The sequence below is a fragment of the Ipomoea nil genome, unplaced genomic scaffold, assembly GCF_001879475.1.
Source record: "Ipomoea nil cultivar Tokyo-kokei standard unplaced genomic scaffold, Asagao_1.1 scaffold2845, whole genome shotgun sequence".
Lineage (NCBI taxonomy): Eukaryota > Viridiplantae > Streptophyta > Magnoliopsida > Solanales > Convolvulaceae > Ipomoea > Ipomoea nil.
This window is the reverse complement of record NW_017619273.1, coordinates 5,083,753-5,108,136: the sequence shown is the minus strand read 5'-3', so window position 1 is coordinate 5,108,136 and position 24,384 is coordinate 5,083,753. Positions and strand designations below refer to the sequence as shown.

The 24,384-nt window shown below is 34.3% G+C and overlaps 2 protein-coding genes across 4 annotated transcripts; both read right to left on the bottom strand.

The window, feature by feature from the left end:
- Positions 1–973: 973 nt before the first annotated feature.
- LOC109159717 (thymidylate kinase-like) lies at positions 974–4,104 on the bottom strand. Of its 3 annotated transcripts, none has more exons than XM_019307813.1 (7): positions 3,924–4,104; positions 3,762–3,814; positions 3,162–3,518; positions 2,802–2,913; positions 2,666–2,725; positions 2,156–2,260; positions 974–1,342 (listed from the first exon to the last, which is right to left on the bottom strand). In XM_019307813.1, the coding sequence occupies exons 2-7, from the start codon at positions 3,791–3,793 to the stop codon at positions 1,226–1,228; spliced, it is 783 nt and encodes a 260-aa protein (XP_019163358.1). In that variant the 5' UTR covers positions 3,794–3,814; positions 3,924–4,104; the 3' UTR covers positions 974–1,225. The 3 variants fall into 3 exon arrangements, with proteins under 3 accessions (XP_019163358.1, XP_019163359.1, XP_019163360.1); XM_019307814.1 differs by having other exon boundaries at positions 3,162–3,506; XM_019307815.1 differs by lacking the exon at positions 3,762–3,814 and having other exon boundaries at positions 3,162–3,506; positions 3,924–4,062.
- An 8,469-nt stretch (positions 4,105–12,573) lies between these two features.
- Positions 12,574–13,244, bottom strand: LOC109160019 (21 kDa protein-like). Its single transcript, XM_019308129.1, has one exon. It carries the CDS (start codon positions 13,242–13,244, stop codon positions 12,606–12,608), a length of 639 nt encoding a protein of 212 aa, XP_019163674.1. The 3' UTR covers positions 12,574–12,605.
- Positions 13,245–24,384: the final 11,140 nt, after the last annotated feature.

Below are 24,384 nucleotides of genomic sequence, written 5' to 3'. Positions count from 1 at the left end.
AAAATACTTATTTAAAAAAAATCATTGGGCATTATCCCAATCGCGCAATGCGCGTTAAAAACTAGTATATTCATAAATATTGAACTTTATATTCACAATTACGGAACTATATGTTCATAATTATAAAGCTATATATTTATAATTTTTGAACTTCATATTCACAATTATTGAATCTCTATATTCATAATTACAGAATTATATGTTCATAATTATGTTCACAACTCTATGTTCATAATTATATAAAAAAGGATAACCCTACTGAAATTTTCTCTTTTCACCAAATACTCCTTAATTATATACCCTTAGCATATTTAATTAATTTTTGTTTTGATTAATAATCAGTTTTAATACAGTCAACTAATAATTAATACAAAATGAATTTGATTTAATGATTAGATAAAGATTAATCAAATTAATGACTAGTCAATCCAAGAAAATAATTGAATATATAATTGTCACTAATGTTTATATTAATGAATAAAGTAGCAATTTTTTAGGGTTTATTATTTATTTGTATATATTAGAATTAAGTGTATATATATATATTATTGGATATAATGAAGTAGAATAAAGCTGTAAGTTTTGTTGTTTATTATTTATTTGTATATATTGGATTAATGGATGGATTATATTTTTTAATCTCTTCACCTTGCAGTACACACTACTAGCTGTCTGGCCATTAACAATTCTCTTAAATCCCTTATTGGAATTTAAGATATTCCTATTTTGACTGGATTCTTTAATTTGTTTAGAAACTGCAGGAATTAAACTAATTTGCAGAATAGTATCAATGTGTACTGCTTTCTGCTTTGGATAGAATTTGAGCACATTGAAATGCTTCTTTTAAACTTTTTCTTCTCCCAAAAGGTCGAATCCCCAACCCCAACTTGACAGAGCATTTGAAAAGATGTAAATTACGGTGACTCAATTTCCCATCAGACATGTCCAAATATTAATAAACACAAGAAATCTGTCCACTTTAAACATAACAGAATATGATAGCTAGTAATGGAGTACCCAGTGTAACAACAGTAAAACAACAAAGTGCAAAGATTGGTAGCCCAGAGCAGCATACAACAAACCTTGGATTTTTAATGTTCTGAAGACTACATAATGATTAATTGATTATAGATTACATTGCCAAGACTGCCTGGCATAAGAGAAAATGTAGGGCTAAATAACAGACATAATGGAAGTTCGCATCCTCTCAACAAAGGGCATAAACTTAGCTCGACCACAGCAGCGACAAGGGTTTTCCTTCTTGGCACTTTATCATGCACTCCACCACAATTTCTCTCAGCTCTTTTTCAATGTCTTCCATAGGAAGGGTTGCATCTATTATCTAAATCAGAAAAAAAAAAAGAAAAGAAAAAAAAGGGATCTATGATTAGGACTTTCTGCTGCTTCATCATGGAAAAACTGTATTCAAATGTGGTTCTTACGAGTAAATGGGTCCATGGGGGTGTTTGGTAAATGGTAGTTAGCTGATTGGGTTAGTGGTTTTAACTAGTTGATAGCATTATTGTAGAAAAGTGTTTGGTAAGTTAGCTTTTAGCTGATTACATACAAAATGATTTTCTCAAAAAGCTGATCGAAAAAACTACTTTGAACAGCTTTTTGATTTTAGCATTTTGGAGCAATAAGTTGTTACAAAAAGCTAATTAATCAAACACTCATATTGATTGTTTAACCAAGTCAAACAGCTAATAGTGGTCAAATAAGCCAAAATTGGCTGATAAGCTAACTATTTTACCAAACAAGGCTAATATAGGCAAATCAATATCCCATCTAGACTCATTCATAAATCACAAGCATTGCTGAGCTGAAAACTAAATGCATTTTGGTATCCTGGCAGACATGGCCTATGATCTTGCTACTGAATATCAAAGCTCTAAATGCAGCATAAGTGTCTGTTCTCTGTACTACCCCTAAAGGTAAAGACTGGGCCATACTTAAAAAATAATGGAGTTCTACTACATGTACTCCCAAATTCTAATCCCTCACTTGTACTCCATGACATGGCAAACAAAGATTGGCTATTTTCATCATATGGGTCCCAGAGAATGTGTCTACATCAAGAATTTGTGAGAGGGAGTACACATTGGGAGTAAGAAATGGGAGTGCATGTAGTATTTTCCAAAATAATGTCACTTACCTTCCATGATGAATCCTGAAGGGCCTTGTAAGAGAGGGCAACCTTTTTCTGAAACTCCAACTGCTCATACCTCTCACCACCGTAACCTCCTCTTTCAGCAGCTCTCTAGCATATTTTAAGAACAAATTCTCAATAAACCACAAGAAATATAAAAGATACACCAGTGCATCATCCATATCAGAAAGAAACAAATATGACATATTAGCTGAATTCTCTCTAAAAATTAGAGAACCGCAAAAGATTGACGAATAGTGAAGCAAGCCATCGCATCCAGGTGGCTGTTAACTGGCAATTTCTTGCCCCAAATACTTTCCAAAGGGACTAAATAGTGCATAACAAATGCAAACCTATATTGAAAATATCATCACTCCCAAAATGACCAAGCATGCAATAACTAAACCAAACAGGCAATAAAACCATACTGGTGCCACTGGTTCAAATTTGACACTACAATAAAATGTTTTACTATTTCTACAATTACACATGCATTTAAACTGAAAAATTGATTACCTCGGGTGAAATGTCAAGGTACAGTACCAGATCTGGAGCAAGCAATCCTATATCAGGAGCCTGCATCAAAAGACTTCATGAAATCACAGCCCAAGAAACCATGAATTTTAATATTAACACTGAAGAATGTATTTACCTTACACCATTGAATATCAAGTCCCTTGGCAGCCGAAAATGCTACCCCAGAATAAGAATAACGGTCTACAATAATAGTGGTCCCACTCTTCAGAGTTTCTTCCATTAATGACCTGCAATTATATTGCCAGTCAATAGTTGATCATTCAGAGCATGGATAAACCATGCTGGGCAAATCCAAATATAATAGTACATATCAAAGTCATTTAAGTGAAAATTTCATATTGTGTAGAACCAAAAAGATAATAGGGTGTGGAGTCTTCTACTCTTCTATGACTAAACCTGTAAAATCATTCATTTTAAGAGCATCCATCACTTAGCAAATAAAAGGCAATTACTCTTGTCACATAAAAGAGAATACCTTTTCTCCCAGCGGTTGGCACTGAAAAGGAGATGGATAGCACGATCATCCAAATGCGACTTGTTAGCAAGATAAGAAGATATCATTTGCCCAATTCCAGTATTTCTATCAGGAAATCTCCATGATTGAATGGAGTGCCCAAGGTTATCCAAATACTTAACTAATCTACTAGACTGTGATGTCTTCCCACAACGATCTAGCCCTTCAAAGACAATCAAAGCGCCCCTTGAAATTCTGCTGCTTCTACTACTTTCCATGTGAACTTGTCTGATTGAGTTCTTCACAGTAAACTTCAAATTCAAGCCAAAGTTTAAAAGTTGGCGCGCTCCTACTCTCTCAAATTCCCTGAAAATAAAACTTTTAACTTCATCATCAACTATGACTCTCAATGGCATTTTCTCATACATCATAAAAGCATTTACCATACCCACAAAAATAACAATACAAATGGTAATTGTTCATAAATAACAAATAATTACCCCCAAAATTTTGGAAAATATACACGGATCGAATCGTAATCTCGAACAAAACAAAATAAATTACAGAGTATGCAAATTATGATTTGCTAATTCCTCAAAGAAAGAGCTAAGAAAATCTTACAAAGCCTTTGTAAAACTGCTAGCATTGAGCATGGCCTCATCAAACACTAGAATCTAAAATCACAAAAAATAAATAAATAAATAAAATCTTCATTCTCTCGTAGATCAGAAAAAATAGAACTAAACACTAAACCAAAAATGAAGGAAAAGGGTATAGATGAACCTGCTTAGAAATCCATCCCAATTTTCCAGTTAACAAAACGGGAGAGTGCACTGTGATATGAAGATTAAGGTCTCCGATCCAACTTTTATTTCTCTTTCGGTCGTCTGATCTTGGCGCAAGTTTTGAACTTTTTCGATCTGATGCGCGCGGCGCGCCTTTGGTGTATAGGTAATGGGCTTTCCAAAACTATGAACCCTTACCACAAAGCCCAGTTAGAATTGGGCTGTTTTCTCAATCCATTTGAAATTGGATTTTATTTTTAAGCGGCGTTTGGTTCACGGAAAATTATATTCTTGTGTTTGGTAAAAAAATGAACTATGTAATATAAATTTGTTTGGTGTTCATCCGCTACTCCACAAAGAGAGTTTATTTACCACTTAAGCTACTCCGTTAGGTTTAATTTGTTGTTTATATTATAATGATTATTTTATCTTAATACCCTCATATTACAAATCACATTGCAAACATGAAAATGTGCCAAACTACTACAATATAATGTTCTTTCTTTTCCAAATTTATGTTTTCCTTTATCTAGTCATCTTTCATAAAAATAAAATGAATAAAATAAAGTTCAAAATCAAGCTTTCACCTTTATGTTAAGGACAAAAAATGTAAAATGGTAAGAAAATCTAACATTACCTAAGATGAATAGGGGAATCACATTCCCTCAAAAACAAGGAAAAATATAATGTAGAGGCAATATTTGATTTTAAGGGAATGTTATATATATAACTCCAACCAAACATTAAAATGTTAGGTAACCAACCCAATATAACCCTAGTTATCCTATATAACCCGAACCAAACACCCCCTTAGGGTGTGTTTAATTGGTTCATGAATTTACACATCAGTAATGATAATAAACAATCATTGTACTATAGACCAGGGTTCATACTGCACTATGGATCCAGGTTCACACAAATGTTGTGACTTTTTGTTAGGTATAATCCAGGTTCAGTTCGAACTGGACCGTTCAAACTGAACCGTGTCGGTTCCGATTTCGATTCTGTTGGATATTTCGTTGGTAAAACTCAATAATAATCCTACAAAATATGGATTTTTATTTTCTGTAGAAAAAGGAAAGAAAATATGAAGATATTGGCTCGTGTTTGGTGTTGGATTTTTAGCAAGAGTCAAGCGATCACTCTTCCCTTAAAACCTTATTTGCTACCTCCCACAATCAAACAAGGAATCCGGCGAACTAGAGCAATGGGATGAACACAATTAGCTAAAGAATGAGTAGAAACAGAGAGTTTTGAGGCTGGAAAATTAATGTTAAAAATTTATAGGGCTTGAGGAGTTCATCAATAGCAACCCATTAACTTGTATTTTATACTTCAAAGAACTAACCCCGTAACTGCTGAAGCGTTTTTTATCAATCTCATTTCTCATTTTTTTTAGGATTTGAGTTTTGATTTGCAACCCCCACAAGAGAGAGCCTCTATGCTATACAATTTAATAAATTTAAAAAGAACTCTAGTATAAATAGTGGGGCAAATCTTTTTCCCAAACCAGTATGGGACAAAAGCTCACTTTTTGCCTTCATTTTCCAACTCAAATGGGTCTACTTTGAGAATCAATATCTCATTCATCCATTATCCGTTTTAAGCGTACAATATATCAATCTCTTCGTCTCACTACGAAGAACCTGAATCAACTTTGATCCGACCCAAATCGAAAGTGGACCCCACTGATTATTGTACCACAAAATAACCACTTAACATGTCATTTTAAGCTATTTTTTTCAACAGATTTTAGTTCAGTATAAAAAGAAAAAAAAAAAAAAAAAAACCAAGTGGCCTGTGGCCTCTAGCCATATAGGCATATATAATATATTATAAGAAAAATTATAATTTATGTCCTTCCATTAATATTGTCAAAAATACTATAACCATTGTCTTTCACTTGAGAAGAACTTACAGTTGTATATGTATTAAAAGAAAGTACTTTTGCTTATATATTGTGGACTATTCTACATAGTACATAAGTTACATTTTTGTGTATTCCTCCGGGAAGTTGCTACGATTTTCTACTTTCATTGTTCTTTATTTGCTTTTCTATTTGGCTTCTCATTTTGTGTATACATATATTTGTATGGATTGTTTTTGGCCGTATTTTAATTACAACATTATATTATCTAACTTTTACTTATATATGGTCGACTATTCTAGATAGTACATAACATACATTGCTCTCCAGTTTCTTTCGTTTACTCCTCGTGTAAGTTGCTGCAATTTTCTACTTTCATTGTTCTTGATCTGCTTTTACTTTTCTATTTGGCTTCTAATTTTGTGTTTACATAGATTTGTATGAATTGTTTTCGACTGTACTTTAATTACAACATTATATAGATATGTGATATGTAGCTTCTTTATTTTATACGTATGATCGATGGTGTTTGGTCTTTCTCTTTTGTTTGAATCCATTTTGTCTCCACCTCTACTTTCACCAACTAAAGAATTTGATGCTCTAATGTTTTTACACTATCTTAGATAGAATGTTTCTTTAATTTGAACACGCATCACTTGAAAATTAATATTCGTAATGAGATAACTATATAATGAACCTTACACATCAATGTGTTGTGATTATTAAAAGAATCAAAAACTGCTTGCATTGGTTGAGCTTAACCATTGGAGAAATTAATGCACGAATTAGCCCAACAATTCCTCTCAAATCTTCTGATGATGATGAACTGTTGGAAAGGACAATTGAAGTAAGGAGGAAACTTAACAAATTGGATAAAAGGACACCTAAAAATAATAAACATACAACAAAATTGATTGAATAAAATCCATAATTGTAACACAATAACATAAATAAAATAAAATAACCACTAAATTGTGGCAAGGAATAGAGAAGGAAACGTGCAGCACAATTAGAAACAATATATACAAAGGATGCCGACATAAATAGTGTCACTCTTGTCCTCTAAACAACTTGAATTTGGACTGCCGGTTATCGGCAAGGACAAAATAGGTAATTAATCTTATAAGAAACAACTAAGAATGCACAAAGTACAATAGACTATTCTAACACATGAATTACATGCATTATTATAACTCATAAAGTACATTATTCTCAACAAAAAAAAAAAAATAGTTTTCTAACCTTTAGCCAAATACTATAAAATCAAAATATTTTACAAAATTCTAAGTCATTTTCTGAAAATCATCTTTTTCAGAAAATATTTTTTATATTTTCAAACGGAACCTAAAATAAATAGATTAAATATTTTCCATTTTTAAAATTTTATAACCTTAAAGTATCACGTGGCCTCGTGATTGCATTGCATGGCTGCAGTTGGAGAACGAGGCTCTTTGTGTAGCAGCGAAGTGGTTGAAGAAGGCGAGGGCGATACTGCTGGATTCTGCAACGTTACGAACCTTAAATCCAGTATCCTTAATATCCCAATATCTCAATCCGTACTTTGAAATTCGATCCATACAAGCCAAGGCGTTCGTTTCCATTTTGAGCTAGCTTAGCTTTGAGCCAATTGATGCGTCTTATTGATGAGTTTGCATAGCTCTCTCTGAGCCGATCCCAAGCTGCAGCAGCGGTTGGAGCAGAAGAAATCATCAGTTGAACAACTCGGTGCAGCTCCCTAAGAGAGCGCTAACAATAATCTGATCTTGACGATACCAGATTTGATGAGCCGGATTTGGAGTTGTACATGTTGCATCCAAAAATGCAGCTGGTACGGTGACGGTGCCGTCAACATAGCCGAGTAGGCCGAGACCAATCAGTGTGGAGTGAACTTGACGACGCCAAACTAGAAAGTTCATATCATTTAGACGGATCGGGAGATGGGTGGTAGCAGTCAAATAAACAAGTTGTGTTTCAGAGGTGATTTCCATTTGAAAGAGTGGAGTACAAGAAAAAAAAATTAATTCTTCTTCCAAAGGCTGAACCCCAACCCTAAAAAAAATTAATTCTTGTTGAAGTAAATGACAGCTCTTAATACCATGTAAAGGTGAGAAAATCATACTCTATGTAACTTGGAAGAAGAGGAAAAGGTGGAAACCAAGTTAAAAGGAGCTATTCTAAAGGAGAACTATTGCAACAACCTGGAGACTTAACAATACAATAAATATAAAAAGAATAATACAATTAATCTTTAATATTGCCATGGTATATTTGTTGATTGTAATGGGAAAATGTGAAGGGCATTAGGCCATTAGTGTTTATATAGAAGGGTTGTCAGGCAAATGCTACACGTGCAGGTATCTAGAGCTTCGAGGAACCAGATTGTCGCTGGTGAGGTTGGGATTATAGCAAACAAAACGTTAATTATATTTATATTAAATTAGGTCATAAGTTTGAATAACTAATCTTGTAGTTTAGTGACACGAAGTAGCTTTTTTAAATGAAAGGTTATGGATTCAATTTTCAACTGGCCATTGATCGGTCCATATTACTTGACCCTATATATATAGTACTCAACCCTAGGTTTTGAACTCGACCTTCCAAACTTCCACCCTAACAATTCTTTCCTAACGTGCCTAGCGGGCGCATGCAGTGCACGCGCCCGCTGGACGCAGTTGTGACAGTCACGCGAGGCAGCATGGTTGGCTGATTTCTGCCGTGGGTCCCACGTTTCAGCGAAAAACCCCTTCCTTGCAAGAGAAACTTATTCCCTCTCTCTCTTCCATGTTGGCCATTTTACTCTCAAAAATCGTAAAAGATAAAATAACTCCTTAAGCAACAATCGATTTTCACTTAACGTCGTATAGACTAAGTTCGTAAAAGGCACCGGAGTAAAGTCTTTCAAAGACCTATATATTGTGTATTTATAACAACTTTTCCAACTCAATCAAAGCAAAGTTTTTTCTCATCATCATAATTATTAATTATAAGTAATATAATTAATAACTTTATAATGAAAAGTAGCTTGTATAAAGGTACATCTATTAAAGGTTTTTTTTTTTTTTATTTTTTTTTTATTTTTTTTTTTTAACAAACCTAGTTTGAGTAGTAATCTACGCTGATTTAATTGTGAATTTTCTGTGAGATGGTGCCACAAATCATTCTAACCGTTTCTGGCCTATTCAAAGAATTGGATATCAACAATGTCACAAATAGTTTTCTCATCGATTGAGTTGATGACCAATTACTTGCCTCATGGATTCCATCAATGTATTCTTTTTCATCATCTAATAATCCATGTGCATAACATGCATCTCTAAAAGTCATATACTCAATGCAATCAAATATACGAGATGTATTTAAAACCTGTAGGGCCACGAACTATATTAAGAAGACATCTAACGTAATATAGTTCACCACTACATAGCGGTACATGGAAAATATGACCAATTGAAAATCCTTTTTCCTTGGATGCCATTCTCAAATATCCTTTTTCCAAACAAATCTATTAGCTATGCATCTCAATATAAGTAAACATCTTGGCCTCTACATATCTCTTGTTGGCTTCAAACCACTCTAGAAACATACTTTGACGAATAGTATGTCGGTTCAATACATTGGTGACACTATCTTTCAACCACAAGTGTTATGAATTGCACATCAAAGTTGAGAAGACGCCATGTAGCCTCACACGCGGATACATAACGACAATTGTAGTACATGTTTATCTCATCTATTACTTCATTGCCATTTTCTTCCATTGTATTTTTAATAAATTTTATAAGATTATTTCATTTGTTCACATACTTGAATAAGTATTTTATTGATTTGGATTGGTTACATCTTACACCATTCTACTTTCATGTGTGCCCTATACTTCAAAAGCAAATACCTATTGTGTGGTATGACATATCTATTGTCCAACTGAATTTGGTTTTCGTTCACGATCATACCATCATCACGACGCCTATAGATTGGATATCCATCTTCGTCAAAACTGGAGCAGTCAACAAACTTCTTTGCAAAATGCTTAGGACATCTTCCATTTATCATGCGAGGGGACTTCTTCTTTGCGGCTCCACATGGACCATGAATCATGAATTCTTTGACTAGTTGTAGTACTCTTTGTCGTGTTCCTTGTCAGGTATTTCAGCTGATATGATAGAGTCCATGAAGTTTGCTGAACTGTTTCTTTATTTTTGCAAGGAAAAGCAAGATGTGTGCATAGGAAAATCCTCGCTTCTGTAATTTGATGGTGTATAATTGTATATAGCAGGCAAAAATGATGAATTTTTAATAATGACATGAGTATATAATAAATCATATTAATTAAAATAAACAATTAATTTAATATGTTTACTTTACCTGCTCTAACTGCACCAAATATTTCTCTAGACTTAAACTTTTTTTATTAGACCATCCAACTTCATTTTAGAGATTCGACACACAATGTCAGGTCTATCTTCAGCCTTTAAGGGATCGTTTGGTTCACGAAATGTCAGATTACCTTAGGAAATGTTAGATTGCTGAGAATGTCAGATTACTGTGAATGTTAGATTCCTGTGTTTGGTTAAAATTGAGGTATGTAATATAATCATGTTTGGTTTAGGATTATATTTTATACACACTATAATATCCTTAACATATTTTCATATATTTTAATAAATTTAAAAATTAAAATAAATAAATAAGATAACGGTATCATATATAATTATATGATTTTAAAATATTAACTAAAATATTGAACTTGAGAAACAAAATTATTTTATATGCTAACATAACATAATAAAAATAAAAAATATATATAATTACAAAAATAATTATAATTATATATATATATATATATATATATATATATATATATATATATATATATAATAAACTAACATATCCAAGGTTATCTTACATTACCTAAGATTTTGAAGGGAATCACATTCCCTTCAAAATCCTATGTGGAGGGAATGTGACATTCCTTGGGAATGTTAGATTCCCTAAGATAATATGAACCAAACACCGGAATGTGAGCTTTGGAATGTCACATTCCCTTGGTTATGTTATATAACTTGAACCAAACGCCCCCTAAGTTTCTCCTATCAACGCAGTGTTGTATTTCTGGCCAGTTAGAGTTACACGTAAATGTAATGAAAAGATTTGGATATCTTATTCAACGGCATACGACCATTGCATCCTGGTAATTTTGTATCATATACCTAGCTCCACCAGTAAAATTGGATGATAAAATTATACACTTACCCAACGTGCTAGGTTCAATCTCTCCTCGGGAAGGCATTTGACAGCCCTTTGTAAGTTTCACATCTCAAGGCTTTTTGATTGGTCCTTATAAAAATTAGTCTACCAAATTCCACCATTGTGTAAGCATCCACTAAGAACTGTTGGGCAATCTATTAGAATAGAGAATAGTTGAGATTTCACTCATTCTTTCACTCATTCTTTCATGGATACGAAAAACAAAGTACTCTTTTGGGGATATACGATGCCTTCCACCCTTTTGGTTAGCAGTTTTTCTAGCAAATTGAATACTTTGCTCATCCCCTACCACCACCTCACCACACTACCACTAACACCACCACCACAACTTCTTATTATTATTATTATTATTATTATTATTATTATTATTATTATTATTATTATTATTATTATTATTATTATTATTGTTGTTGTTGTTGTTATTATATATATGTAGCAAATAATATTTTCATTTTCTAGAAAATAAACCAAACATAAAAAAAAATGTAATTTATTAACTTTCAACAAAACAGAAAAAGCTAGTTTTTTAACCTTCGGCCAAATTAGAAATTTAAATTACTTTACAGAAAATAAATCATTTTTTGAAAATTATTTTTTCAGAATTTTTTTTTTATATTTTCAAATCGACCCTAAAATAAATAGATTAAATATTTTGCTTTTTAAAAAATAATATAGATCTTGATATGCGGCATAACATTTTGTAAGCTTAAAGTATCACGTGGCCTCGTGATTGCATTGCATAGCTGCAGTTGACTTCGAATAACCAAGCAACCCTAAAATGTAAATTGTAAACTATATATTAATAAATGTTTGATTATTGCTGATACGCCACAAGAATAATGTATATTGCCTGCATGGGCAGTTTAACTGGTTATAGAGGTGAAAGTTAAAAAGAATGTGGGAGCAACCTCTCAAAGTGATGGGGCTCCTTGTACACACTAAGCCAAGGTCTAGCGTGGCCTCTGTGGTTCATATTTAGTTGAGTTACCATGATTTACATCATCCCAAATGCTCTGTCGGATCGGGGTGTGGAGGTCCTTAGGGTTGTGATTCAACCTTTTGGAAAGACCTTAATTAGAAAAATAATTAGCATTTATGTGTAATTGGTAATTAGAGGAATAATTAGTCATTTCATTATTATAATTGCATTATTTTAGGGTATTTTATGTAATGTAAAGGCATGCAGAAATCAATTATATTGAAGAATTCTTCATTTTTCTTTAGTTATATATTTTTTCCTTTTGTAGTTACTGTAACTCGAATACGGATTTGAGCTAGAATCTTGCTCAAAGGTTTCTTCCATTCCATTATTGCATACTAAATTTCAGTACGCAACAATTGCATTATTAAATTAAATTAATTCAAAATTAATTTGATATTCACATATTGCATATACTTGAACGTTACATATGTGTCTTAAGCATACATAACATAAAAAAAAAAAACAAAAAACAAAAAAAAAACAAAAAAAAAACAAAAAAAAGATTGAACACAAAGTAAATTCCTGGTGATTTTCAAACAACAAATAATGAATTGAAATGTAACTAATTAGGGTTTGTTCTTGGAGAACGAGGCTCTTTGTGTAGCAGCGAAGTGGTTAAACATGGCGAGGGCGATACTGGTGGATTCTGCAACGTTAAGAACCTTCGCTTGAATAACTCTCCTAACCCTACCGCCCATTCTGTACCCTGAGATTCCATCCATACAAGCGAAGGCGTTGGTTTCCATTGTGCTCAGCCATGTCTGGACGTTGCTCTGATGCCAAACGAAAGCGTTTTCGCCGTCAAAGTTTTTTAGCCGTCGGAGCTCCTTCACCGCCCTGGCCAGCTGCGAAGCGCCGCCTTCGATTTGATTTATGCAATCGCGAACGGCGGCCCGGTATTCCTTGGGCTTCAGATCTCTGCTTACTTTGGCCATGTAGGCGCTCGCGTAGCGTGCCCTAACCAGACTCACCTTTAGCGCCACTTGCGCTAGCTCCTGTGGCGATTGCGATGTGGGGTTCACGTTACCGGCGAGACCCGAAACGCACAGTTTCGGGTATAGTGTGCGCCGACACTGAGATTCGACGTACGTTCTGGCGCGAGAGTAAGGCCATCTCTGAACTGGCCGGGCGCTGCCGGCGGCGATGAGGGAGAAAATGGAGAGGAGGACGAGGAGGAAGAAGGAGGAGAAGCTAAGTTTTTCCATTGTATATTTGTTGATTGTGATATATGGGAAAGTGTGAAGGGGATTAGTGTTCATATAGAAGGGGGTTGTCAAGCAAATGCTACATGTGCAGGTAGCTAGCTTCGAGGAACCAGGTTGTCACTGGTGAGGTTGGGATTCTAGCAAACAAAAACCTTAATTATAGTTATATTAAATTAAGTCATAAGATAACGCACCTGCTTCATATCATCTGGGTTGTATATTTAAGTTTATATATATATATATATATATATATATATATATATATATATATATATATATATATATATATATATATATATATAGGGAAGGGTTCAGGTGCGGGTATAATTTCCCGTGTGGTTGTGCGGTTAAATCTGAACAGTTGATCAAATTTAAATCAACGACTCAAATCAATGAAAATTAAAAAAAAAAAAAAAAAAAAAAAAACGCTTGCCAAAACCCAGTGTGCGAATACCAGGAAGGTGAGGAGGAGACTCATTCAACTCATCAACTCTATACTTTGAATTTGGATTTCTCCTTTTATCTTGCTTAGGAGTAGCTCAGCTTTGCTGGAGGGTTTTGCCAAAGCCCAGGGCAAGTCGGAGGCTTGGTGCACCTTAGGTGTTAAATCTTAATCACAAACTTACGCACTTTAAGTATAAAACCCACACACATTAAGCACAACCTCACGCACATTAAGTACAAAACCCACGCACTTTAAATATTAACTCATAGACTTTAAGTTTCAACAACCAAGTACAAAACTCACGCACATTAAGTACAAAATCCACGCACATTAAGCACAAACATCACGCACATTAAGCACAAAACTCACGCACTTTAAGTATTCACTCACAGACTTTAACTTTTAACAACTATTCACGTTAAGCACATCCCCACGCACATTAAGCACAAACCTCACGCACATTAAGCACAAAACACACGCACATTATATTAAGCACAAAACTCACGCACATTAATCACTGATCCGCTCACCTTAATTTTGACCTAGATGCAAAAATTACAAAATTGCCACCGTGTTTTTTTTTTTTAAAAAACTTTGATAATCCTGGACGTTGATTAAAGCGAGATGGATGGCTCAAATTAAACCGCACAACCGCACCTGAAGCCCTCACCCGCACGAGAACCTAAATCTATATATATATATATATATATATATATATATATATATATATATATATATATAGGGTCGGGTTCAGGTGCGAATAGGTGCCAAGGAGAGAAATGCAAACCAATTAGCGTGTGTCACGTGTCAACATTCATTGATCGGGTGCACCTACTTTCACCTACAGTGTACCTACTTTTGCCTGTAAGTGCATGTAGTTTTTGCCTGTATTCATTTATTGGGTGTACCTACTTTCACCTACAAGTGCACCAACTTTCGCCTGCAAGTGTATGTAATTTTTACCTTGTTAACATTCATTGATCAGAGTTCGTTCTGTTTGGCATCGTTTTTGTTCTTCTGGGGAGTTCAGCGAGTAGTAGTAATTTTTACCTTGTTAACATTCATTGATCAGAGTTCGTTCTGTTTGGCATCGTTCTTGTTCTTCTGGGGAGTTCAACGAGTAGTAGTACCCGTTAAAACCACCTGTAAGCATTCATGCACCTAGGTGCAACTACTTATAACCATAGGTGCAACTACTTATAACTATAGGTGTACTTAATATTGATGCTCAGTGTAAATTTTACTTGCACATATAATACATTTTACATGCACTTGTAATACATTTTACTTGCACTTCGATGTTCAATTATTTATGAAAATACCACCGCATTTTTTTTTAAAAAATCAATATTTCTCATCCATTAGATCTGAACACGAGGACGAATATCAGGCATTCGCATATTCGCACACGGGCGCTCCATCCGCACCATAGGGTTGAGTTCAAATGAGGACAACACTATATAGAGGACTGTGCGGACAAATAATGGGCGCACAACAAATTAATAACAGACACACAATTTATACATAATGGCACACACAACATCAAGTTTCGAATTCAAACTCTATTAATTAACAAATCTATGCACGCGACATACAAACTGTGGCACACGACTACATTCAGCCATGCACACGACATACAGGCTAATGACACACACTACATATGTCCTCACAGTCCTCTATAATATACTTGTCCTCATTTGAACTCAACTATATATATATATATATATATATATATATATATATATATATATATATATATATATATATATATATATATATATATATATATATATATATATGTTGGATCTTGTGACCACCTTTGTAGATGAGATCATGGGATCTCATATCAATTATCCAATTAATTTTAATTAATGATAAGGATTGAATTTAAAGATCCATTTATATTAAGATATATTTAATATATAGGGGTGACAGTAATTTTAGTTTTATATTTGAATTGTATTATAATTGAAATACAATATTGTACTTATTTAGAGGGATTCTATCAATGGTACGAATCAAAACTAAAAAAAATTAAACGCAGGAATAATATCGTGAGCAATAGTGTGTGCTTATCATGTGTGCTCACCCCCTAATTATGTACGTTTTTTAGTATGCATATGACATACCCTAAATGTGTGCAAACACGCAAAATGGTGTGTGCATTTTACTGTGCGTCCCCAATGTTGTGAAATAATACTAAGTACTATGCATATTAGTTCATGAGTGTGTGAAATAGAAATCATAGTAGTGTGTAATAATGCTGTTTAAGAATGTGAAGTCATACGACACTATCTACAATGTGTCCTTACTATCATGCATTTTTGTATAACAGTGTGTGCAACGTTTTTTACAAAGTAAAACATTCCTAATTATATATGTTTTTAGTATGCATATGACCTACCCTTAGTGTGTGCAAAAGCGCAAACAGGTGTATGCAAAAGCGCAAACAGGTGTGTGCATTTTACTGAGCGTCCCCAATGTTGTGGAATAATACTGAGTATTGTGCATATTCGCCCAAGAGGGTGTGTAATAGTAGCCATAGTAGTATGTAATAATGCCGACTAAGGCGGTGAAGCCATACGACCCTATCTACCGTGTGTGCTTAGTACCTATCATGCATTTTTGTATAACAGTGTGTGCAATGTTTTTTTGTTTTTTTTTTACGAAGTAAAACATTTCTAATTATATACATTTTTAATATACATATGACCTACCCGTAGTGTGTGTAAAAACGTAAATAAGTGTGTGCATTTTATATATAGAGAGTCCCGATGTTGTGTAAGAATATAATATTGAATACTGTGCATATTCATCCATAAGTGTGTGCAATAGAAACTATAGTATTGTGTAATAATGCAACCTGAGGCTGTGAAGCCATAGAAATGGGTGAGTTATGAAGTGTGCAAGTTAGTATGGGGGTGTGTGCATAAAAGGGGTGTGCGTAATTACGTGTTTGGTTGGGGAGGTGCGTGCACAACTGTACAACCTTGCGTGTGCATTTAGAAATACAACATTGTTGGTTGCATTCCTACCATGAATAAAGCTCCTATAAACATGGAAAAGATTTGCCATCGTTTATAATATAATTAAAAACCCAATTTAATTACTATATCAATTAATTCAATCTTAAATAAATGGAAAAAATGGTAATACCATTACTTTTTTTTTTTAGATGGATAACTATGATTTGATTTCACAATCTCATATAAATGGATGATCTGACCTAATGCTATATATATATATATATATATATATATATATATATATATATATATATTAACGGGGGATTCAGTCAATCTTGTCCGACGATTACTTAGTTGGCTAAGGGTATGTTCTCGTAGTAGCTGATTTTGTTTGTTATTTGGGTTCTCCATTCCCTTTAAATCAATGCAATGGACACCTAATAGTTGATTTAGATTCATTTTTAGTATTTTATAGATTAATTTTTAATATGTTACAGGTTAATTTGCACTATATTAAAAATAAACATTTTTTAGTACTACTAATACTATTACAATGTAATATTTGTAACCTATAGTTCAAACCCATGATCCCTATTTAGGAAAGTCAATTCATACCACTAAACCACAAGGTCATTAGAATATTAAAAATGAACTTATATCAAAATATAATGAACTTATTAAAACTAAACATATACTACACAAACAATGAACTTGCATTAGTATATTAAAAATGAACATGTATCATCTCAAAATGGGTGATCGAGTGTGTGAAGTATGACTCTCATATATGATAGTCACAAGTTCAGTTATTATCAACACATTCTTAATCAAGTGTACGATATTATTTGTCCCTATTCAATCCCCCACCTCCACTCCCAACCCCGGCCAAAAAATCTTACATATAATAAAGCTATATGGTTTGGGAAGTAATTAATGTTATAATTAATTACCAACAATATTATTATTATTAGCTATAAATATAAAATAGCCACAACATCTTTTACTATATAAAAAAAAAAAACACACACACACAACATTTGAAAAATAAAATAGCTATTTTTTTCTCGCCCATAACAAAGGATTACATTTATTGAATTAATGGAGTTATTAAATGTTATGATATTAGGATTAAGGATTCCGATTCCCGATTAATAGAAAATATGAAACGATGCAATATTAATTAAATCTCTGGCTTTATAATGAAAGTCTATTTGATATGCTTTTGTTATTTATGGTGGTTCTTGAGATTACAATATTAGTTAAATTTTTGATGAAAGCCTATTCGATATGTGAAACAGTGCAATTAATGCAAGCCTCTACATATAATTTTTCTCCCTCTCAAATGCTTCAAAGAAATTACAGAAGCGAGAAGGGATGAAGAAAGCAAATGTTGCGGGCCGTGGGTCAATTATTGGACTTCAGAATAAAAAAAATCATTTAAGCCATAAATAAAAATTTAAATATATATAAATGTATATATCGTATGGGTCTTTCATGTTTTTTTCTGGATGTCTAAACTTAGGACTTTTAAAAGAAAAAAAATACATTTGAATTATCTCCATAAAAAATGGTCTTGGACTTATAAAATGACATTTGGATTTATGGAATGACATGTGCATAAAGAATATATTAGATAATCATATAAAAAATGTGTTCAATTAGAGTTAGCAGACCCGGAACCGTTAGCGTATCCCAACAAATTTTGACCCCGGAGAAACGGTATAAGTTGTGTCCGCCAGAAAAGAAAGTTACGATTCGTGAGTTTGATACTCACAAAATGGTGAGCAGTAGAAAGCGAATTGGGTAGGGAAGGAACGACCACATCAGAGACAGTCCGCTCGGAAGACACACCGGCAGAGCTATCGGCAGCCATGGGAAAAAGAGACCAACTAGAGATTAGGACTACGTTATTCAATGATCAATCAGTTTAGGATTACAGATAGGGAAATAGACTGAGTGGACTCAAACAGAAATAACCAACGCTGGAAACAATGATAAGGCTTTAGACACAATTTATTCTCTTATGCATGAAAGCCAGTTCTCAATTGTTGCAGGTATTCCTTCAGCTAAAGGTACTTGGGAGGCTCTTGAGTCTACTTACGAAGGAACGACATCGGTAAAACAGTCAAAACTGCAACTGGTCCAGTCAGAATTCGAAGAGCTTTGCATGAATGAGGATGAGTCAGTCATCGACTTTCACACACGCGTACAGGATCTGGCGAATCGCGCAATGGTCCTTAGTGAACTATTCTCGCAAGCAAAGCTTGTTAAGAAAATACTGAGATCTCTGCCTCCCAGGTTTCGAATGAAAGTCACAGCCATCCAAGAGCATGATGGCTGGGAGAATAAATCGGTCACTCAGTTAATGGGAAATCTTAAAACATATGAAATGGAAATCTTAACTGATCATACGAGAAAACAAAAAAAATGTTGCATTTTCCGCTGAAGAAAATAATGTTGTATCCGATTCTGATGAAACTAGTGATGATACAGTTGTATTTCTGACTAAACAGTTTTCCAAAATTTTAAAACATGTATCCAAAAACACACACAACAGAAATTCACAAAGGGGAGCAACGTCGTCCAAAACTGCGCCTAGGACAGGGGCGTCAAACTTCAAACAGTCTGTCTCACGTCCAGGACAGTCCAAAGAAAGACCCAACAATAAAGGAATCAAGTGTTATGAGTGCGAGGGCTTTGGACATGTACAAGCTGAGTGTGCTACCTATCTTCGACGCAAAAAATCTATGTCAGCCATTACCTGGAGTGATGACGAGCCTGACGTTGATACAACTGGATCGGATGTCGAAGAAATCTCGGGTAACTTTGTTGCATTTACGGCACGAGTCACTGGCTGTTCAGAACCCATTGAAGACTCAGAAGGTGGTAAATATGTCTCTACAGAAGATGTGGAACTAAATACTTTATCTTTTGAAGCTGAGTTTAATAAGTTGTATCCCAAATGGGAAGCCTTACGAAAAATGAACTGCAAACTAGCTAGTGAGATAGAGATTGTAACCAATGTCAATAAAGTATATCAAACTCAAGTAGCTGATAGGAATGTCTTACTTAAAGAAGCAGCTGATCGAGAAGAAAAACTACAAAACAAAGTACAAACTGGCAATATACTACTGAAGGAGGCAGCCGACCGAGAAGAAAAACTCCAGCAAGAAGTACAGACATTGAAACAGGAGCTCAGCACCTACAAACGACAAATCCAAATGATGGATACCACTTCAACACTTGATAAGATTCTTAATTCCGGCAGGAAATCTTCTGCAAAATTTGGTTTGGGCTTCACTGGAAGTAACTCCAAAGATAAGACAGTATTTGTCAAAGCATCTAGACCTGATCCAGAAGACATCCCTGAGTCCAGCACAATGAAACGCTCCTATGGTACAGTAAGCGCAAATAAGATACATTATAAACTATATAATCCCGTTTGCCACTATTGCAGGTTATGCAGTCATACCAGACCTAAATGCTACTATTTCTACAAGAATCAAAGGATCGAGAAGTTCAGGCACAAGAACATACAACCGTTCACAAAACAAATTTGGGTTAAAAAGACTGATTATATTTCGTTTCACTCTAAAAGTGCAGGAAGAGAAGAGAAATTGTACTTTGACAGCGGATGTTCCCGTCACATGACAGGAAATGTCAAATTCTTTAACAACGTAATACCAGTAAAGGTGAAGTTACCTTTGGTGACGGTGTCAAAGGTCAGGTGACTGGCGTAGGCACTCTGAATGTAGCTAGTTTGCCAAAACTGGACAAAGTGTTGCTTGTTCGTGGTCTTCATGCTAATCTTATCAGCATAAGTCAATTATGCGACCAAAACTGGAACGTATGCTTCACTAAAAATAGCTCTAGTGTGATGGACAAAACAAATCAATGTGTTATGGTAGGTAAAAGGTCAACTGACAATTGCTATATTCTAACTAACATATCTTCTGTTGCAGGACCAACATGAATGAAGCCGAGCTATGGCATCAAAAAAAAAAAAAGGGTCATCTAAGTTATAGACTCCTTGATAAACTTGTAAAAGTAGAAGGTGTTCGTGGTTTACCCAAGATGAAAGTCGAGTCAACTATCTGCGGTGTCTGTCAAGCTAGGAAGCAAACCAAATAATCTCATCCAGCTCAACATACCATAAACATAAGTCGGTGCCTAGAATTGATCCACATGGATCTCGTTGGTCCAACTCAAACAAAAAGCTTCGGAGGTAAGAAATACATACTGATATGTGTCGATGACTTTTCACGTTTTTCGTGGGTAATCTTTCTCAGGGAAAAATCCGAAGCACCTGAAGCATTCAAAACACTGGGATTAAAACTCCAAAAAAAAAAAGAAATGAATCCATTGTTCGAATCCGAAGTGATCACGACAGAGATTTCGAAAACAAGCTGTTTGATGACTTCTATAACCCATCAGGAATCACTCATGAGTATTCAGCTCCAAAGACTCCTCAGCAAATGGGAAGGGTTTTATTAAACGCCAAAGGATTACCACAGAAGTTCTGGGCAGAGGCTGTAAACACAGCATGTCACATCATCAACCGAGTCTACCTTCGTCCAGTCACAACACAAACACCATACGAATTATGGAAAGGTAAGAAGCCGAACATTTCATATTTTCACATTTTTGGCTCACTATGTTTTATATTGAAAGATAGGAATCCAGTCTCAAAATTTGAACCAAAAAGCGACGAAGGAATCTTTCTCAGCTATTCAACAAATAGCAGAGCCTACAGAGTATACAATAAGGTGATCAAAACCATCATGGTTTCCACAAATGTCGTAATCGATGATCAACCACATGAGATTATCGAAGTTACTCAACCTGACTCAGTGACAGATCCTGAAGCTAACCGCCCTAAATCCCCTGACGCTGGTACTCCGGAACCAGTTCCTGAGTCATCTACCTCATCGCCCATATCTAATCAACTAGCACCTGAACCAGAGTCAGAATCAGACAGCGATCGAGATGACATTGACATTCCAACACGCATCCACAATAGATCACCCATCTTCAAAATTAATTTTGCCATCATTGTTGCTGATAAAGTTTACAGGTTCATCACTCTATAATTCCTTTTGTTAATTCCTTGAATGTTTTTAGGGTGTCTTTGTCTAATGTGTCTTGTGAATTACCTGCAAATTTTCCTATATCTAAAGCTGAGTTTTTATGTGTTCTTTTATCTAATTTGGTGCCATCTACTTCAATATCCTTGCATTCATCAAAATCTTGAAATTCTTCATCTTTGCCAGTGTAATATTCTGCATCTGTGATAGAATCTGTTTCAGGATAAGAGAATTTACCTTTTGAATTAATGGTTCAGTTCCTACATGCTCTCACACTGCATATATGTTTTATTTGGAGTGTGTCTATGATTGATTTTCCTTATATTTTATCTTTTTTAATTTTCTCGCAATTAGTTCTTTTCATTACCTACTACTCAAAATTGCAGATTGATCCTTTGCGTTTTGTTCTTGACTATTTTTTATGTGTTACTAAATGTTCTACTTGTGTTGTTGTGAGTGCTTTTAAAACTATTTTTACTGAGGTTACTTTATTGGTGTTTCTTGTGTTGCATCTTTTGAATTCTCTATGGTTATTTGAATGAAAATTTGATGCATTTTGTTTAATATTTGCACAATATGTGAATGTGTTTTGTTGGTCCGGTCATGACCGTATCTGTGTTTTCTTGTGTACTTAATTGTGCTAAACTGTTATGAATTCTTGCCTGAAGTTGATTTATATGAATCTGTGCCTGATTTTGATCTATTTGAATCCCTGGTAGAATATGCTTTTCATAACCGTGCTTGTTTTGTTTGTGTGTTTTACCGTGCTATCTGGTATGAATCTGTGCTTGACTTTGCTTTATATGAATCTGTGCGTAAATGTGCTTTACTTGAATGTGCTTACTGTCTTATTTACCAATTTGTCCTTTTGAGTGACCCAATTGTGTGTTTTTTGTGTTATTTGCTACGAATTTGTGCTTGAATACGTTTGTTACTGGGTATGTTTTATCTACTTAATCTGCTCCAACTTGACTTGTGCGTATATGTTATTTGTTAAAATTGCTTTGATAAAATTGTTCGAATTTTTGTTTGGTATGTTCTGGTTGCTTTTGTTGGAATAAAGGGGTAAGTAAGAAAGGGGGAGTAGTAGTTAATATGATTTAGGTATTGGCTTGACTATGACTGCTGCATATGGTATTCTTTTTGGTACTACTACTCTTATGGTAATCTTCTTTTGGTAAATCTCTTGCTATTATATCAGTCTCCGATTATGAAGTTTATGATTATTAATCTCTCGCCAAATATAAAGCCTTTATTTGGCTATATGATGCATTGGATTCTCTTACTGGAATTTCTCATATTTTGGATTATCTCGGTTGGTTATAGTTTTATTTGGCTCATCATAAACTCTGGGGTCTCATTCTATAATCATCACCTTATTTGGATTCTTCTTGGATTATCTACTTGATGAGATTATTTATGAGGAATATTTTGGATGGGATTGCTTATAAGGCTTTATCTTCTTGGTGTATGATATTTGATATTGATCAATATGATGCAAGATTAGATATAAAATTATAAAATACGGGGGTGTAAGCCAACAAGTAATTATGAGGGCTGATACTGATGATGCTGATGACGACCCAGTTTCGGGCACCCCGTCTGCACGCTGAAACTAATCCACTATTATGATGTTCACCTTCCTTTGTCATTTATTTGGCAAAAAAAAGGAGTTTTTGGAGTAAGGGGGAGTATATTCGAATTTTTTGTCAATGGTTCCTTTGGATGTTTCGGTTTATGCTACTCACATGAACAAGTTGATTTATGATGTGGTATGCTATGAATTCAATTCTACTGTGTGTGATCCAAGGCTTGAAGAATTCTAATCAGGTATACTATTCACAAATGGTCCAAAAAGAACTTAAGTTGTGTTATATCTTGGTTATATACCTTTGTGTCTTGTTTAAGTACCTATACTAAGGGCTATAAATAAAATTAAATTGATTCTTGCCCAAAGTATTTGATACTCAAGTTTTCCCAAATAAAATGGCAAAGGGGGAGATTTTAAGTGTAAAATAAATTACACAATATTGGCTATTTTATTTAGCTGTAGCTTTATTAGTTTTAATTAAGAACTTAATTATTATTGTTAGAATTATTTCATTTTTTGGACCATGTGATTACAAAATAAGTGGATGGTATGCCTTGGTGAATAAAGTCTACGGATGAAGCTTTCAAAGAAATAAAAAACATGGTTGTGGTTTATTCGAACAAGGAAAAGCAAGGAAAAGGGCTACATTCAAGGATCACAAAGGAAGCTCATTATGGGCTATAAAAAGGTGTTGTTCGAAAGAAGACATTGCCATTTTTGAGATTATCATTTACGAGAGATATACTGATTTACAAAGCTATTCTTTTTAATGTGGTTTATTATTTAATTCTTAAGAATATTTAATCTATGATCAGTACGTGGTACTGCTGAAGTATCTTGTGAAGATTGTTCGGGTATTCGTGTGTCAGTCCTGGATAGGTGTTAGAAAGAGTGGTAGTGGTAAAGACTGGATGCCATCTTCATTTACCTCTTGTAATACTCCTTTTGGTGAATTGAACATCTATAGTGGATTGGGCAGACAAGGGTTGCCCCGCAAACGTAGGAGAAGGAGCTCCGAACTGCGTAACAATTTCTTTGTGTTTTTAATTTACTT